Below are 18,046 nucleotides of genomic sequence, written 5' to 3'. Positions count from 1 at the left end.
TCCTGCACTGGCATCTGACTGTGCCCTTTGCTCTCCCATCAGCCAGGGCTGTTTAGGATTGTAAAAAGCGACTGGGCTGTGTCTGGGAGCTGGACAAGATAAACCACACAGAAAATGAGCATGAATTTCCAAGGAAACAGAAAGGAACTGAACATGGACAAGAGGGGGCAGCATGGTGTAGTCAGAACACCGGATTGAACAAGTGGCATGTAACTTGCTTCCAAGCTCCTGCACTGATGGTAGAATCTCAGGCTGCTCACTTCATTTCTCTGGGCAGCACCTGGCAGCAGCATGGTAATAAAATATGCTGAAAGCATGTGCTATGGGAGGCAAGATTTATCTACTTAAATCATCACAGTTAATAAACATTTAAGTCCTGCTGTGAGCTTAACAGAGGTGATACAGCAGGAGGGGAAGGGATAAAGGAAAACAAAAGGGTATTTTTCTTACAGGACTTCAAAGACTTTAAAAAAAAAATAAATATGCAAGTTCTTTTGAAAAAACTAAAGATCACAATGCAAACTTCCTTCAGCTTTATAATGTGTTTTATCCTTCCTTGTCCTTAGTAATAAAAACACTACTTCCAAAACATCACATTCTGTATGGATGAACCACTCCCTAGAGATGCATGTAGATTTCATATTGAAAACACCAACTTAGAATTTGGGATAGCACACCAAGTTAAATTTGGGATATCACACAAAGTTTTGTGATGAAATATTCCACTTAAACTCTTGATCTTTCAGCAGCCAGCTCTGCCAGAGGAAGATCTGCGTGTTGTGACATCCAGTCTATGCTTGGTACTCTAGACACAGAAGACAGAAGGCCCCTGGAGTCAGTGGGGAAGAACCTATTGCTCCATGTCTTTTTACTGACACAGCAGAAAGTCAGCCTCTGACAGCACTTCTTCTTGCCCATTCCCTAGAAGTGCCCACCAGTGATCTACAGCTGGGGAAATACCCCAGAATGACTATTCCCATCACTAACCTGGCCATGTGCAGCATGGGCTCCATGATGTTGTAGCCAGTCATAGCGCTGCACTCATAGAAGACAGCCTTGTATTCCTGCCAAAGAACACAGCAAGCACCAATGTCAGCTGCCAACTCTCCCCCAGCATTCATCCACACCTCTGGGCACTGACCCACCTTGCCACCAGAAACTCTGCTGGCAGCACATGGGGCCAGCAATGTAGCTGCTACTGCTGTACCCACCTTGCCAGAACATGAGACACATTTTTAGCTACTGAAGGCCCAGACAGAGTGTCCGGAAGGTAACAAGTGGGAGGTGCTTAGGAAGAAACACCATCCCTTTGGGATAAGTGGACTGCCTTACCTTTGTAGTGCAAAGTCCAAAAGATGGGGAAAAGCTCTGAAACCCTGTTTGTCCCTTTCCACACAGGGCCCCCGGGAATGAGAGGATAAAGGTAGCAGCAGGCACACAAATAGAGGTGGCAAGGGAGAAGGCAGAGCAGGTACCAGAGGAACATTGGTACGTGTTTGTATCAGGGTGAGGGCTGAGAGGGAAGGTACCATACTGGGACATGGCTTCAAGAAGAGCTCTCCACCAGTCCAGCTCACAGCTGGAGGGAGGAGCTGTAGAGCAAGTGGAGCAGGAGAGCACAGTGGCACACCTTCGCCAGCCTTTCTCCCTCCACCTTGGGTACACTCCGAGTCTCTCTCCCTGTGGTATCCATTTTATTTCCAAGCAGAAAAACCACAGCTCCATCCTCAATGCCCTCCTGCAAAAGAAACAGAGCAAAACACCCTAGAGACTCAGCTGAGGGATAGAAATATCTTGGAGCAGGTCCTGCTCCAGATCACACAAAACAAGAGCACTACCACTGACTTCAGTGGCAGCAGAATTAGGGCTCCTGAAGGAGCTGCCAAAGAATGCCTTTTAAGCTCACTAAAGGGCCATTCCTCAAGCAGCCCTAGGGATTTGTGGAAGGAAACTTAAACCATGGGGATATATTTCAAGTGGTTGGTGTGTACAGCTGGGATGCTGAGAGAGGAAAGGCCGGGAAGAAGTTCTTCTCTGGGAAATAAGAAGACAAAAGAAAAGTCCAACAGTTTAATGGGACAAACTACATTGAAGACTAGACAGGACTTCTTCAGTTAAAACTTTTTTGGTGTGTATGTGATACTGTTCACCTGATGTGCTATCCTAAACTCAAACATCACTTTCTGAAAAGTGCTGTAAGTGGCTAAGCAGCTTTCAATGCTGACATAGGGTCTCTGTACTGTCATCCCTAGGCAACTCCTGGAGCCCATTATTTTAGCTGAAACTCCCCCACTGTTCCACTAGAGCATCATCACAGTAAGACTGCAGAATAAGGTTCCAAATTTGACTGTTCTGGAGGAATTACAGTGCCAGAACAGCTGAGGTTTCAAAGCAAGAAAAATTCTAAGATGAGGGAAATGAAGGATGAAAGATTATTGAAGTTACAGATTTGGGGGTGCTTTGTTTTTTGTGTGTGTGCTCAGTTTAACCCTCCTGAAAGGAGCCTGATTTCCAGAGGCTAGTTTTGAAAAATCTTAACCTTCGATCTTTTAAAGTCTAGAGAAACAGACAAGCTTTTTTTCCTTGCCCAGCAGGTCTGTGAAATTTACAGCACTAGAAACCTCTAACCTGTTATTATAGGTGCTTATTATTTCAATTTAGGATGTGCTTTTTGACACTCAACACGATCTCAAAGCAAAGCCATTCTTGACACTTTCCCTACAACTTTGAACCACCTGTACACAGCATATTTAAATGATATGGAGGTATTTTAGTCTCAGACACAAGCCACAGAAAAATGTTTTTTGTTTAGAATTTGGAAATAAAAAAAGCAGGGGAAATTACTGTAATACAGATAGACAGTCAACAAAGGAAAATGAACAAACAAACAAACAAACATCAACTGTTGAAGTTACAGCAAAAAAAAAAAAAAAAAAAAAAAGCAAGCTATTTCTAGTTTAAGCTATCTCCAGTTTAAGCTGTTTCTAGAGTGTCATCTAGAAAATTCAAAAGGAGTCGGGATGCGATTGTGTGAAGTGCTGTACATGCTGCAGAACTGAGCCGAGATGCACCAGGGCCAAATATCTTCACTGCAAACAGACTAAATAGTCCAGGAGATTTCCTCACCTGAACATAGGTGCAACGGCTGCTGTTTGGAGATGCTGCCAACACAACCAGCTACTTCCACATACCCTGTTTTGCCTTGTTCCACTACTTTCTGCAATAAAACTCCCTCCTCATTTAATGGGCTGCCATCATACCCTCAACAAACCCCTCTTCCATACACACTACCACAGGCAGTACTATAACATCTGCTTTCTGCATCCATCTTCACAAGGACCTCCTGAGGCCTCCAGGAACATTGCTCCCAGACAGACTGTTGCAGCGAGACCAGAGCAAGGCACAGGCAGCTCTGCCAGCAATAGAAAGCCAAAGCCCCACTCTCACCTGGACGCTGCTCATCCAGTTGCGCACTGCCATGAAGGAGCACTCGGCCGTAATGTCGTACATCACCAGAATCCCATCTGCCTTCCGGAAATACTGCTTGGTGATACTCCGGAACCTGAGCCCCAACAAAACCAAAGGCACTCTCAGAACCACGATGGTGTAATGACATGAAGCAGAACATGATCATCTGGCTGCTAGTGCTCCCTGCAAGGCCTGGCAGCCCCTGTGCGTGAGATGCATCCTTTGGAGCTGGCGTACAGACTGATGACAATTCAGTTTTAAAACCCTGAGCTTTTCAGAGTCCATCTGTGCAGCAGGCCAGGCAGCCATGAGTAAGGAGCGTTTCCAAACACATGGTGCTAAGAAAGCAGGACCTTTCTAAGTCAGGAGGAAAGAAGCACTGAATAGCCTGCTTAGGTGAGGTAGAAAAAGGTAACGTCTGTAAAAAAGGAAATGGATGGAAAAAAACATGAGCTTTTTCTACAGTCTGGAAGAATCTACAAATTAAGCTGTAGCATAGAATAAACTAGGTGCATAATGTCTGCCCCAATGCTGCTAAAACTGCAATTAAGATCTCAGCATCAACACAGTCCACTCCCAATTTTAAATCTATAAAGCAATTCTGTCATACATAAATTCAGATGCTAGAAACAATTTCCAGGTGAAACTCCCACCAGACATCTACACTGTCCTGTGGGTTCCTGCTAGAACTATAGACTTGTATTTTGGGAATAAATTCCAATTTAAAACAAACAAAAAAAAGCTTAAAACCACTAAGCAGTTTGTCGTAAGGCCATGTCGTCATATTGCCTGCAAACTGATGGAAATAAATACAGCAGCAGTACCAAGATCTCACTAGACAGCTGTGAATTTCCACCCTGCATAGGCTAACAAGCTCTCCTATTAAGAGCCAAGAAAACCTGCAGCTAGTAGTGACCCTCCTGAACTCTTCAGCTGATTGCCTGAAGCCTGTGCTGTCTCACTACACACAGAGCGTGCCATTCTGGCAGCTACTCCAACTGAGAAAGCACAGACTGTATCCTTGGCAGTCAGGATGCACCTCTGGAAATACAGGACATGCCACATGCTCCAGAAAAGAATGTCAAATATAGCATGAGCCAGACTCAGGGGAATCACTAAGGAGTTCTCCCCTGCACAAGAAGATCCTCTATCTGATATAGGATATTCAGTTGTACACATCCAGTTAGAAGTAATTCAAATCTCTCTAGAAGTAAGAAAAGTTTTGGTTTCTTCCTACTCAGTATCAGCACTGAGCCAAGTTCTTTCTTCCAAGTACACATCTAAGACCTGCTACTATTTCAGAGGCATACTGTCCTTCTGCAGAGATAAATATAGTGAGTTTGGCCTCTAATGCAGCCTAGTCTCAAAGAAATGTCTCATTTAATGTCATGAAAACTTCCTGATTGGCTACAGCACTAAAAACACAACAGAATAGTCTTTTGAAACAAAAATCATGATTTCTCCAGTATGAACTTGGAGTTTGGAAGAGTTTGCCTTGCAATGCTACTTTGTGCATTTCCCAAAAGTCTGTATGATCTAGCTGACTGAGGCAGGCAGCATCCCTACTTTCTTGGCACAGTGCAGGATTTTAATATTCCCATGACTTCAGCTGCCTCCTCGAGGCTTGGTCCCATACCATATTTAGCATTAAATACCTTATACATATTTTTGCCAGGCTCTGTGGTTAACAACCTCCTAGAAAATGCCTCTGAACCTAAGCTTAAAGTACAGTATAAATGAAGTATAAATTACATGAGGTTGTGGTGAGCATTTCATTTCTAGTAGTGCTGTAGATGAATACTAAATGTGTCCTCTGCTACTCTGAACTTCTCTAACAGTACTGACGACAGTATCTCGTGATGGCCCATGTTTTTGAAACTGGAGAATTCCAAACGAGGAGCCACCACCAAAAATTACATTGCCCCTTTGCCAGGAATTATCACTTCCATGAGTCTATCAGCAGAAATATATCCAAGCGCATGCACTCCTTGCTCCATCTTTCTCTTTCTTACACTGAGCCTAGCAGCAGGAAATCCTCACATAATTGTTTACCTTTCTTGTCCAGCTGTATCCCACAGCTGTAATGCAACTTGAATGTTGTCCACCATCAGACTCTTCACCTGGTAATCAATACCTGTCAGGGAGGTAACAAGAACAAGATCAACACTATTGCAGGGAAACTGCCAGATTGACTCAAAGCTGAAGGAGGCACCACCTTAACAGAACTGCAGGAGTTGGAAGGCACCTCAAGAGATCATCAAGTCCAACCTTCTGCTAAAGTAGGTACCCTACAATAGATCACACAGGTAGGCATACAGACAGGTCTTGAATATTTCCATAGAAGGAGACTCCACAACTTCTCCGGGCAACCTGTTCCAGTGCTCTGTCACCCTTACTGTGAAGAAGTTCTTCTGCGTGTTTGCATGAAACTTCCTGTGTTCAAGTTTTAGGCCATTACTCCTTGTCCTATTGCTATGCACCACTGAGAAGAGCCTGGACTCATTTGTTTGTCTCCCATCTGATATTTATAGACATTTATCAGATCCCCCATCAGTCTTCTTTTCTCCAGGCTGAACAGACCCAGGTTACTCAGCCTTCCCTTGTAAGGGAGATGCTCCAGGCCCTTTATCATCTTTTGTGACCCTCCACTGGACTCCTTCTAGGAAATCCTTGTCTTTTTTGAATGAGGGAGCTCAGAACTGGACACAGTGCTCCAAATGTGGCCTCACCAGGGTCAAGTAGAAGGGGAGGATCACCTCCTCAACCTTCATTCGGGTTGTTAAGAGCTAGAAGATGTCTGGGCTAACGTGACAGGAAAGAAAACAGAAACAACCCCTTCCAGACCAAATTCCTCAAACTTCTCAGTCAGATTAGTTTGGAACCCTATTTCTTACCGATAGTTGCATTGAGATCAGCCAAGAACCTGTCATAGCAGAAGCGATGGATGAAGGAACTCTTACCAACACCAGAGTTCCCCACAAACACAACTTTGAAGATACGATCGGGGGAACAACTGGCAGGTTCCAGCACCTGGAGCTACAATGGAAGAGAGAGATGCAGTTTATAAAAGCCCAGGCACAGACTGTGGTTTGATTTAGGTATTAAATCACACACACACAAAAAAAAAAAAAACCATGAAATATACTACAAATCTATGGAGCTGCAGTTACATGGGAAAAGCCCCCACTAGCAGGTGTTTGAGGCTGTACACTAGGTACTCAGACTCACCCTGCTTTCAGTACCAACTGGCTGTCCTCTAGGAGATAGTGGAGCATCATCCAACCCATCTGCATTTCTTCTACAGTCAGCATCACTCTTCAAAGCCATCTTCAGCTTCTCAGCATCTGCTCCCACTGACCACTTCTCTTGGTCTCTGTTCTTCTCTCCAAAGTCCGTGCTGCCTCTTTCGCCTGTCTTCAGCCACATCCCGTTGCCTGAGAAGTATCTGCAGTTCTTCCTGTTGGGTTCTTCCACTGCCATATCCATAGGGAAGGTGACAGGAAGGTCCGCAGAGGCCAATTGTCTGTATTGAAGCCCACAGGCACCACAGTGGGATTTGGAAGCAGGGGAGAAGGAGGAGGGGGTTGCAAATTCCCAGAACACCCAGCATGATTCAGTTAGTGCATACGCAACACTTGCAGGAACGTCACCTCATGCACTTGCTCCCTGTGACTAAGGTATCAACAACACCTCTGAGAGGAAAAAGCTCCCTGGAGCTATGCTGTGCTCATGTGCTGACATGTATTTCACTCATTTTTCACAGAAATTTCCCACCTTCTAGATTTTTCAACGATTCTTTTCAACCCACTTTGCCAGTACTGAAAAATGAGGCAAAGTATACAAAGGTGGCAACAGAAGAAAAAAAAAAAAAAAAAAAGATTAAAAAATACAATGCTAAAATAAATAACAAAGGTTTGCAGGTTAGTGAAAAAGGTTTTTGCTGCAGGAAGGAGTGTGAGGGCTGTCTGATTACCCTTAGGACGCCGCATGCAGCAAGCATGCATGTTACTGCCCTCTGCTGACGGTCTTGGCTGCCACAGGTGTACAAACTGCATCGAGCTCGGGGCGCTCGAGCAGACCACACAAACAAGGCTGCCGTACACGGTAAGTGGAGGAACGGACTTCAAAAGACAGCTAGAATAGCAAATTCAACTGCGATCATTGCTAAGGAGCAAGGAATTGTCTTTGCTCTGCCTTGGCTTTCTGTGGTTAAAGAAGAGAGTGAGAAGACTCACAACTCAAAGGTTTTATCCATCAGAGACCTCCAACGCTTTTGCTGGCCACCAGATTCCATTTGGAAGGAGAGAGCAAAGGCTTACTGCAGTTCGTCTGCACAGAGGCAGAAATCCCACCTCTCTATGCAAATTTTTCCCCTTGCTACAGAGCAGGAATCAAGGCAACAACTCTTGCACCAAGGCTGCAAGATTCACCTGCTGCCAAGTCTGCACTTTTTTCTGTTAGACGGCGCTCACATCCCTGGCCATCCTCCCTGCCCCTGCCCCACATGCCAGGCCAGAGCTGGCCAGCTGGGACCTCTCCCTGTGCAGCACAGACAGACACATCCTCCTAGGCTCAGGCTCTGGGGATCAGTCCCCATCTCCCAGGGCCAGCAGAATTAGCTGCAACAAGGGGCTGAAGCTCAAAAGCCTCTTTGGGGAAGAGAACAAAAAAAAGGGGGATACAAATACAAGACTTTCTGAAGTGATCCCAGCTCTAATGCAACTTATTCATGTGACTCAAGCTACGTGGTATGACAGCACTGAGACAGAGAGAGAATCAACAGATACTCTCCTGCCAGACTTCTCTTATTACTAAGCCATTCTATTTGGTTTGTGCCAACAGCCACTAACAGCATCTTTGCAACAGATAGCTTGGTCAGTAGCTGGCCTCTCTGAGGAACAGGCTTTTGGCCAATACAGGCATGCATGGCACATAGTTCACAAGGGCCAACGCTTAATGCCAGCACGGCTAAGGTAAGCATGCATAGGTGGCTGCTGAGAACACCACACTGTCTGCACATAGACTGGCAAAAAAAAAGGCATAGACCACACAGACAAGGCTGTCTGTCCCAGCTGGCCAGAAGGCCTGGTGTGTCAGGTGAGCATTTGCAGAGGTATGGAGGCAGATGGGCAGGACAGAGCCACCTGGAGCTGGGCTTTCTCCTCAGGGCTTTCAGCTGCTGGAGAGAACACCAGCCTTGTGCAAGTCCTGCCCTCTCCCATGCCCCAGGGACACAAGGTCTGGCATGAGGCACCAACAGACAAGGTTTCTGCCTGAGGAGGAACAGCACATTCAGGAGATGATCCAGGCATTTTAACAGAACTGCCTGGCTCAGAGGCAGCCTGCTTGCCTCCTTTCCCACAGACATTTCTAGATGAGGGCCAGCACCACAGGAAAGCTCACCAAAAGCAGTATCCTTAGTTTCATGCTGAGCCCACACCACCTTGTGCCAAGTCGAGCTTTATCTCCCCCATGTTCCCACAGACAGACAGATAGTACTGAGGCGTGGAACCAGACAAGGGACACAGTTTGACTGACAGTTTTCCAGCGGGCACAGAATGACACCACGGACACAACACAGATGCCCATCTGACCGTTTGACCGGCTTGTCGTCCAGCAGGTAACTGCCTAGCACTGACCCTTTCTTCAAGAGGGGCTTTTTGCTCTGAAGTGCCTGGAAGTTGAAAAGAGAAGGGTTGAAGAATGTCAATACGGCCCAGGAATCTGGCCAGCCCCAGTTCAACTTGCATTGAGAGCGCAGGGCTGGAGCCCCACAAGTAAGGCTCAAACAGAGGCAAGCACAGGATTTGCTCTTCTCAGTTCAGCTCATTTAGCTGATGCAAGAAAGCACCGCTGACACTCCTTTCCCCTTTGCAACAAAGCCCTTTAATAATGCTGGTGACCCAAACTGTAGCCCTCCTCTTGTCAGCTTACAGCTTTTATTTCTATAGCTTGTTTGCTACTGAGATTCACAGCTGATACTCTTTCCCCACCGTTTTTTATTATGATGATGTTATGCGAGACAGAGTGAATCTCTCCTCTTCTGGTACTCACCCATAGCTGCACATACACCAAAGGGAAGAAAGGAGACTGTTCTGCAACAGGCAATGTACAGGCTCTGCTTTACACGTACATCCTCCCCATGCCTTCCTCCTACTTACCTCCCCACACTTCTTCCAGCCAGTGCTTACCAGCTTCCCAGAGAAGCATAAGGAGCAACAACTCCCTCACAACACTGCTCCTCTAGATACAGCAGCTTTGTCTCAAAGACAACAAATTTTCTGAGACCATACAGAAAAGCCTATGGCAGAGTGGCAGCTGACCCACTAGCTCTCCTAAATCCATGCCAAAGCCTAGTCCCCTCTCTCACATACAAGCTGGTTAACTGCTCCTGCCGTCCAAAAAACACAAAGTAAGAGACAGTGTGGCAAGGTGCCCACTATCCAGCACTGGGAGAAGGGAGATGTACTCACTCTGGAAGTCCAAACATTTCTGACATGTCCACACAAGTTATTTCTAGGAGTAAAGGTGGGGAAAAATGAGGAGTCCAGCCTTCTAGGACTGCCTCCAACAGCAGTTCTGAACCTACCAAACAGCTTCAGGCAGCTCCTGACAGGTCTGCCTTCATGCTGCCCACAGCCCAGGGGAGGACTATGAAGATTATTTCTTAAATAACCTCAGTTTCCTTTCAAAAGACAGAAAATTAAGAAGATGCTCTGTGGGTCAGAACCCCCACAACAGCTTTACACAATGCAATCCACCAAGAAGAGATACTCTGGATTCCACAGTAGGCCTCGATCAACTGGGAGTGGGAGCTTAAAGGAAAAAAAAATGTTACATATTAAGCTGGTAAAGCTTCAGCCACAGAAGCAATCTAGCTCACAGAGCCCTTGTCCAGCAATTTCATTTCTAGAATATGGGAAAAGGAATCAATTTAAAACCAGCTGGAAAAGCCACACACCTCAAGCATCATACAGACAACAAGCAAGTGACCTGGCTGGATGCACACGGTGCTGCCCAGGGCTGAGATGCTGTAGGAGGCTCACAACTGCGGACCACAAATCTTCCAAAACAAAAGAACCCCAACTCCATAGTGACCTTTGGTCAACATCAGTATCAGGACTACGTATGGACCAGCCAACCAATGGTTCTCTAGCAGAGATGGGAGAAGAAGCTTTCAGAGTTTGTGCTTAGACCAGCAGGTTCCCTCAAAAGGCACTCCAGACCCACAGAAACAAGGAAACATGTTACAGCCCACTGGATATTCAGCAGAATCGCAACCTTCAGGCCACCTATGGAGCAAAGGGACTCCCAGGCAATCTGCTACTGCACCACCTACTGAGAGAGGAAGCAGCCTGCAGGGTACATACCTGGGAATAAAGGAGAAACAACGGGGTGCATTTTGCCATTGGTTCTGCCACGCTTTATTGGCCTGCCAGGTTTATGGAACGTTTGACTTTTCATAGCGATGGTATAGGGACAGACATAACGTTGCAGCTGTACAACACATAATGACAAGGATTCCACAGCAAGAACAGCATGCATGCAAGCATTTTGGATGGGACAGAAAATACAAGCATCTTCTGGTTTATCGGTGAAATACAAATACATGTTCAGCGTAATCAAAGTTCCCAACACTCTTCACAATGAGCAGACACGAAATTTGCTCATCCAGGGCAAGACCTCTATCAAATTGCAGCACACGAGGATAACTCCATAGCCAGATGGGTGCAAAATGGAACACCCCAAAGCAGTTTGCACGCAAGCAGAAATAGCCACATGTTGCTATGTGTGACTGAGCCACCAGGGCAAAGGTGTGCCCCATGGCACGAGGCCAGGTCTGCCCACCTAGGCAAGGCCAGAAGCTCTTACGAAGAGCAAGGCTCAATAGCTGTGCACTGAGAAGTGCAAAGGAGCAGCAGCTGGCTTGCTGTCAGCCACATGCAACCCAACTCGTCCTTCCAACCATTTCAGTCTTTGCTATGAAAGAACCACTGTTTGTCACAACTTCATTTCACAGAAATAACACAACCCTTCCCAACATGAATGGAGAATATTAAGGCCTTAGGTTTCCTTTCAGCTTGTGAAAGCACTGATACTGTCTGCCAGACATCACGTTACCCATTAGGGATACAGAGCAGAAGGCTGGACTCTCCTCTTTTCTGCTGTAGGAAGGATTGCTATTTCCTCTCCCTCTAACGGCAGGACAGTATGAACAGCAGATCTTCTGCAGGTACGTAGCTTTCCTAAAGACTGAAATAAGAACAGCCAGCGAGATGCCCTAGCTGACAAAAGAAAAAAATCTTATTCCAGTGCAGGCCTCGTCTGCCCAACATTATGCTGTCAGATCAGCAAGGTGGTAGCAGCTCAACCTGCTGCTTGATCCCTAGTGCCAGCACAGGAAAGAGAAAGGAGAAAGTGGCTCCTCTATACTACGGCTCTCTGCAAGGCCCTCTTGTAGGTCCACCTGCAGCAGACGTTTCAGAGCAGCCATGAGTGGGTTCTAGTGGGGAAAAGGAGAAGAGAGGAGAAGCAGACTAAATTTGCACACAGAGGCACATACCTGAAACATGGTCTCCACGGGACACCCACCCACCCAAAAGGAACCCAAATGCTGAATGATGCACATGGAAAGAGGAGAATGCACTGTTTTCTTTGCCTGCTTCCACTGGGCTCTGTTAGAGAGTGACTGTGTTTATACTTTTCCAAGAGGGAGCTCCAGCACATGTGCATGCACAAACACACACATACAGCAGCTTCAAAAAAGAAAAAAAAATCATCTTTCTGTTTTCAGAAACACAGCCACACAAGTGCATGCACACGTACCTCATCTTTATCCATAACACTTATGGAAGCTATTTCCTACAGCCACTTCTCTGCTTGAAGATGAATTCCAGCCTCTCTCCAGTAGCTTCTCCTCTGTTGTAGGGTACTTTGTCTCCTTTTTGGGCACCTTCCCTGCACTTCCTTTTGTGTTCCCTTACAAACCAGCTATAGAAGGTCTGTCCCAGCCTACTGCTGCCTGTCATCACTGCAGGACAGCTAATTCCAGATCTGCAAGGAGAGCATGGTGGCAGAGCCAGTAAAGGCACGTGGTAGCAGGGATGAGTCCAAGACAGGTACAGAGCAGCTTTAACAGTGACTTTTGTGAACAAAAAGACTTTTTCATGAAAAAATAAGAAGAACTGAAAAAAAAAAGATCACATATCTGTACTTGCCTTGGAAGCTAGGAAAGGCCAAAAATGGTACTGACTGTCCTGGATGCTCCCCAAGGGCCCTTATTGCACAGGGGCCCACTGCTTTCCCCTAGCCTTCTGAACGATGCCTCACTGCTGCACCCTCCCTGCAGGAATGAGGAGCTGCCCCCAAGGAATACCTGAAAACATCTTCTACAAGCTCAAGGGGTCAGAGAAACTCTCAAACTCTCCCATGTCCCACCACCCCAACTCAGCTGACAGCACATCTGGGAATTCATCTTCCTCACCAGCCGTCAGGACTTGTGCAGCTTTGCTTCCTGCCTTGCAGGTGCCCAGTATTGGCTAAAGAGCACAAGCCCAGCGCGTGCAGCAGGCAGCACCCACTGCAGCCCTGCACACAGCTGCATTGCAGTCCCAAACTAACACGCCTTGGGTTACAGCCAGGAAGCTGGCAAGAACAACCAGCAAGCTGGCAAGAACAACCAGCAGAGCTTGTCTCTGGCACGGGCAGAGCGGTGCCACAAAGTCTGTTTTAAGCACCACACCAGGCCTTGTGAGGTCAGGTCATTGTCCCCCGTGGATGTGAGATGCCCCCAAGTGGTGACAGCAACAGCAGCAGATGAAAGGAGGGTGGTTGGGAATTAGGATTTTCTTTCTTAGACTAACCGGCTTCTTGGCTTCAAAAGTGTCACGCTCATCTCGAAGCTTCTTGTTCATCTCTCTGCTCCAAAAAAAAAAAAAAACAGAGGAAAGAAAAAACAAAGCCCTCATTGAAAATGGGATAAAAGACCAACATTTGAAAGCTAGATGGAAAGGCAGCTAGGGGCACAAATGAAGATACTCGGTAGTGTTGGTTATATTGAGATTTCCATGTATCCCAGTTCAGTTAACAGGCAGCAGGGAAGACTAAATTCCTCCCCTGGAGGAATTATTCAGTAACACAGAACAGCCTGTACCCTGCTGGAGCTGACCAAATTGCACAAGTCTATCCGGGCCTAGAAAAATAAGCAGTGTGTGAGTGCTCCTTGAATGCACTCCCACAGCACTGACACCAGAGCACTGCCAATGAAGCAGGGAACGAGCTTCACTAGAAAGGCCAACTCTCCACTTCTACCCCCAAACTGACCATTGACCACGTTGGCCATTCAGATGGCTTCCAGCAAGAAGCAGGATCTGGTCCAAGTCTGTCCCTTCTGTGCCCAAGGGTTTGACATCAGCCCCAGGCCTGTTCCTACCTGAGGAGCTCCAGCTGCCGAAGGAGGCTTTGTTTCTCTTTCTGCATGTTTTTGGAGACTCTGAACACATCCCTAGGTGAGGAGGGAATAAATCAATAGGAGACAAAATGCAAAGATCCCCTTCTCAGGAACACCCACAATATTCACAAAGCTGAAGGTCTTCCAGGAGGACTCAGAGGAAGGAGCATTGCCATGGGAGCTGGGATGCCTGAGTTTTACCCCAGCTCTCCAGCTCTCCTCTGGCATGAGGGCAGACAATTCACTTTCCACTTTCACATGTCTGTTTCCTCAACTGCTAGAGATGGGAAGGATGCTCTCTGTCATCTGGAACTGAAACATCCCCTCATTGCAGCAATGTATTACTAGATTAAGCTCATAAACAGGAACACGTGATTAGCATAGAATTTGTAGGAACTTTACAGAGGCACTGATGAACTGGAAATTAGAAGGAGGACAGCTCTCGGCTGAGGAACGTCTGTAATTTTTACAGTAATTTTAAAGCCAACTGTCAATGAACATACTCATTTCTCACTACTGGCAGGTGAGAGGTAGCAGTAACACTGCCTGTTTATACCAACACCACCACTGCAGTGTTACTTCTCTTCCTCAAGAGGAGATGGGCAGTTGTCTGATAAGACCACAGCTTCTAATTAAAGAATCTTATTCTTTAACTACTTGCACACCTGTCCTTCTCTGCCTGGGTCCCTGCTCTGACAGCCCACACAGCTGCTTCCCTTTCCATTCCCACCTGTCCTTCTGCTCTTGCTCATTCTGGGCCTCTTTCTGCAGCTTCTGCAGTTGTCCCTTGACAGCCTCTAGCTCCCATTTGCTTTTCTCCAGCTCCTCCAGTAGGTTTTCATTCAGGTGCCGGAGCTTTTCATTCTGCACACGGGTCTCCAGCTGCTCTGAGTTCAGAGACTGCAGCTGATGTTCCAGCTGCAAAGGGAGAGGAGGAGTTAAATAGAAAGGGTTCTGAGCTACAATCATGTATAAAAACAGTCTGAAAGAAGGGAGGAAAACACAGCTTAGGTCCACAAGACCACCAAAGGTATCAAGAAGGTGAACTGGAAGCAATTATTTCTCATCAGCGCTAACACCAAGGAACAAGCAATGCTGTTAGGCTGAGGAAGTGCTTCAGGCAGAGTAGAAATCTGAGTGCAAACGAAGGTCATAGGCGGACGGCAAAAATTTGGGTGGAAGCAGGGCTATGTCTGTTGGGAGTTATTAAGCACAGATGTTAAAATGCATCCTCGGGTTTAGGGACTTCCTGAGCCCATGGCAGCTGAAAAAGGGATGCATCAAGGCGTTGGGGTATGTCACACTACTCATACACAGAGAATTAAGTGACCTGGTGATCTTCACTCGTGTTGAAGATAGAGATTCGGGCTAGAGGGGTTGTTTAAATGCTGCTGGGGCACAGCTTCCCACAAGACACCAGCACGAATAACAGGCCTAACTTCAAAAGTTTGAAGTTGCTCCCTGTACTCAGCTAGCAACGTGATCATTTGCAAATGTCTGGCATAGACTGGGAAAGAGACAAAGACAGACGCATCAGTCAAATTCACTTGTCTCAGTCAAGTAGGGCGTCACTGGAAGGATCACACTGATATTTCAGTATCCAGTCAACCACATTTGCTAACCAAGGCTCCCTGCTGAATTTGGTACTACAAAGAAATGGGAGTACACACAATCCAAACTCATTTTCCACAGTCACAGTCCCTTGAGCTGAATGTACTGTTTGTTCCCAGAAGTTCTGCATATACAAGCGTGTTTAGCTCTTCAAATACCCTGTGCGACAACTTCTGAAGTGCACAGAGAGAATGTTAGGTAAGGGCACAGGGAGAAGAGATCTCACCAAGGGACAGGTACCCCTGTGAAAGCCAAGCATGCTTTAAGCACACCTTTTCTGCTCCTTCAAGTAGACCCTCAAAGGGAAAGTAAAAGAAACACGCTGTGACACAAGGTGAAGTGCTTTTCTCTTTCCTGCTCTGCTCTCTGCAAAAACACGTGTACAAGTCATGAATAGAGCTCACCTTTCTCAGGTTCCTTGAAACATCAAAGCCCTACATTTCTTCCCACTGCAACTACAAGTACATGTCATGCTCAGCTTTGGCTCGAGAGTTCCAGTCCTTTGGACATCATGGAAAATCTTAGCACAACCGCATATGTTGAGCAGACAAGTTCAGAGTAAGAAACAGTAACAGCAGCCCACAGCCTCTGGATCTTTCAATAAGCCAGGGGATGGGATTTAAATAAAGCATGTGCCCCTCCCTGAGAATTCTCAAAATCACAAAGAACTCTGGTTTTATGCTGTCTGTACACTGATTCTGCAGAGTAGCACAATCACAATATTGGACTTCCACCACAAGAGGGACCAAGCTGCCCGTGTAACTTGGTACAAGCCTCCAAGATAAAGACATCAGAAAAGCTCAGCTGAGTAAGAGTGTCCACACACTGCCCCGACCCACAGCAAGAAGAGATGCTAATTAGGAAGAGCATGCATAGATAGCCACTATGCTCTACACCCCCAGCATCGATAGTTCATAGACTAAAGATGATGGAATCTGTATCCCTGACTTTTCTCCCTTTCAGTGTGTTTATGAGCCTGCTGCCCATCAGTTTGTCCAATCTGTTCTTGAAGTTCACAACCTTCTGTGGCAAAATTTCTATTATTTCTATTTATTAATCCACAGAAGTACAATCTTTGAGATCAGCCTTCTACTTGTCTTGTTGAGTGTCCTTCGTCTGTGCTGTTGCAGGATTTGAGGAATAACAATTGCATGGGGACCTTATCCACAACCATCCTCAATCTGTAAAGCTCTGGTATAACTTCCCTCAGTCTCCTCCATTCCAAAATTAGGGTTAGGCTTTCCTAGTTTCTCTTCCTAAAGCAAATGCACTATTCCCTTTATTATATCAGCAACCTGAACCTTTATTTCTCACACTGGAGTTAGAGCAGACCATAACTACAAACCAATTAAGACAATGACACCCTCTATCTTATTCTCATTACCATTCCTCATGGCATCTGAAGTTTTATCAGCTTTTCCAGCTGCTGTACAACGAGCTGTTGAGTTCAGAGAACTTCTGTTTCACCCTCATCACAGCTAGCTATCCAACTTGGATATCTCCAGTCACCAGAACCTTCCACGTAACTCCCATGACTTCTTTCTGCAGCAGACACATTCCAGTTTTCCAGAGAAGAAGGGAAAGACATCCAAACTGGACTACCATGTACAAATGCCCATGCCTGGGACTGACAAGCCAATGGAAAATTTCTGCTTTGATCTTTTTATTGATTGATTAATCAATATGTCATTAGGTACTGAAATGCAAGCATGCAGTACATGCAGCTCAAAGCTTCAGGGAACTGTTCCCTCTGGGTTATTTTGGAGCAGCCAGAAAAAAAACTATTTGGCTCTTGCATATCTATACACAGCTTTCCTACACACCACAAAAGGCGCCAAATTCACAACTTCCAAATCTTTACCTCATTTTCCTTGCCAAATTAAGGTATTATGCAAGAGAAACCAAAGCAGATGAGAAAACAAGGGCCAAGATGTTCACAGGGAGACATTGCTGTTGCAGCCAAACTAACCCACTTCAACACCTTCAGAGATGAGCAAAATTAGGCTGGCTCATACTGTCAGCAGACGAAAGCCACCCCCATCCAGGAAAGGTCTTTATAGAAATACGGTAGAAGGCGGCGCACTTTAGAAAGGCTTTGGGCTCTGTTACCTTCTTTTGTCGATAGAGGATTTTCTCCAGCTCTTGCTCTTTGCTGCGCAGTTCCTTTTGGAGCACGTTACTCCTGTTGTGTTTCAGTGCTTCCTGCAAAGATGGAGACAGCTATGCACGCCCAGCACAGTTAAGAGATGCTCCTTAACCGGATGAGCCACCCTCCCTGGCTCAGACCACAGAAAGTTTGACTTCAGCCAAAAGAGATGAGGTACCTGGCAGATTAGCCTCTCCCTTTCTGCTTTGATCTGTTGCTCCATTTCTTCATAAAGGCATCTGACTTCCCGGTCATGGTCCGTCTCCTTTCTACGAAAGAAAAGGTGCACACATATCACAAGAGAGAAAGAGAATGCAGAAAACAGGAGAGAAGAGTGCAAAGAGAGTCCTACTAAGAGCTGCGTGGCATTG

General features: G+C 46.2%; 1 protein-coding gene across 7 annotated transcripts in view; it reads right to left on the bottom strand.

Annotated features, from left to right (window-relative positions):
* Nucleotides 1–18,046, bottom strand: part of CRACR2B (calcium release activated channel regulator 2B) — a 41,455-nt gene that overhangs the window by 2,562 nt on the left and 20,847 nt on the right. For 5 of the 7 annotated variants that reach the window (XM_042884627.1, XM_042884628.1, XM_042884631.1 and 2 more), the window contains 12 exons: nt 17,854–17,944; nt 17,639–17,749; nt 14,649–14,836; nt 13,901–13,972; nt 13,332–13,386; nt 9,063–9,142; nt 6,697–6,991; nt 6,363–6,504; nt 5,521–5,602; nt 3,448–3,562; nt 1,631–1,738; nt 988–1,064 (listed from right to left, as the gene is read on the bottom strand). In XM_042884627.1, the coding sequence (XP_042740561.1) occupies nt 988–1,064; nt 1,631–1,738; nt 3,448–3,562; nt 5,521–5,602; nt 6,363–6,504; nt 6,697–6,991; nt 9,063–9,142; nt 13,332–13,386; nt 13,901–13,972; nt 14,649–14,836; nt 17,639–17,749; nt 17,854–17,944 (1,416 nt within the window). Of the gene's footprint in view, nt 1–480; nt 806–987; nt 1,065–1,630; nt 1,739–3,447; nt 3,563–5,520; nt 5,603–6,362; nt 6,505–6,696; nt 6,992–9,062; nt 9,143–13,331; nt 13,387–13,900; nt 13,973–14,648; nt 14,837–17,638; nt 17,750–17,853; nt 17,945–18,046 lie in introns of those variants that run through there. The other 2 variants (XM_042884629.1, XM_042884630.1) reach the window with 2 other exon arrangements.

Source organism: Lagopus leucura, unplaced genomic scaffold (assembly GCF_019238085.1).
Source record: "Lagopus leucura isolate 7727_CA_CO unplaced genomic scaffold, USGS_WTPT01 Super-Scaffold_100044, whole genome shotgun sequence".
In the NCBI taxonomy this organism is placed as follows: Eukaryota; Metazoa; Chordata; class Aves; order Galliformes; family Phasianidae; genus Lagopus; species Lagopus leucura.
The sequence above is the reverse complement of the archived record's forward strand: the minus strand, read 5'-3'. Positions and strand labels throughout refer to the sequence as shown.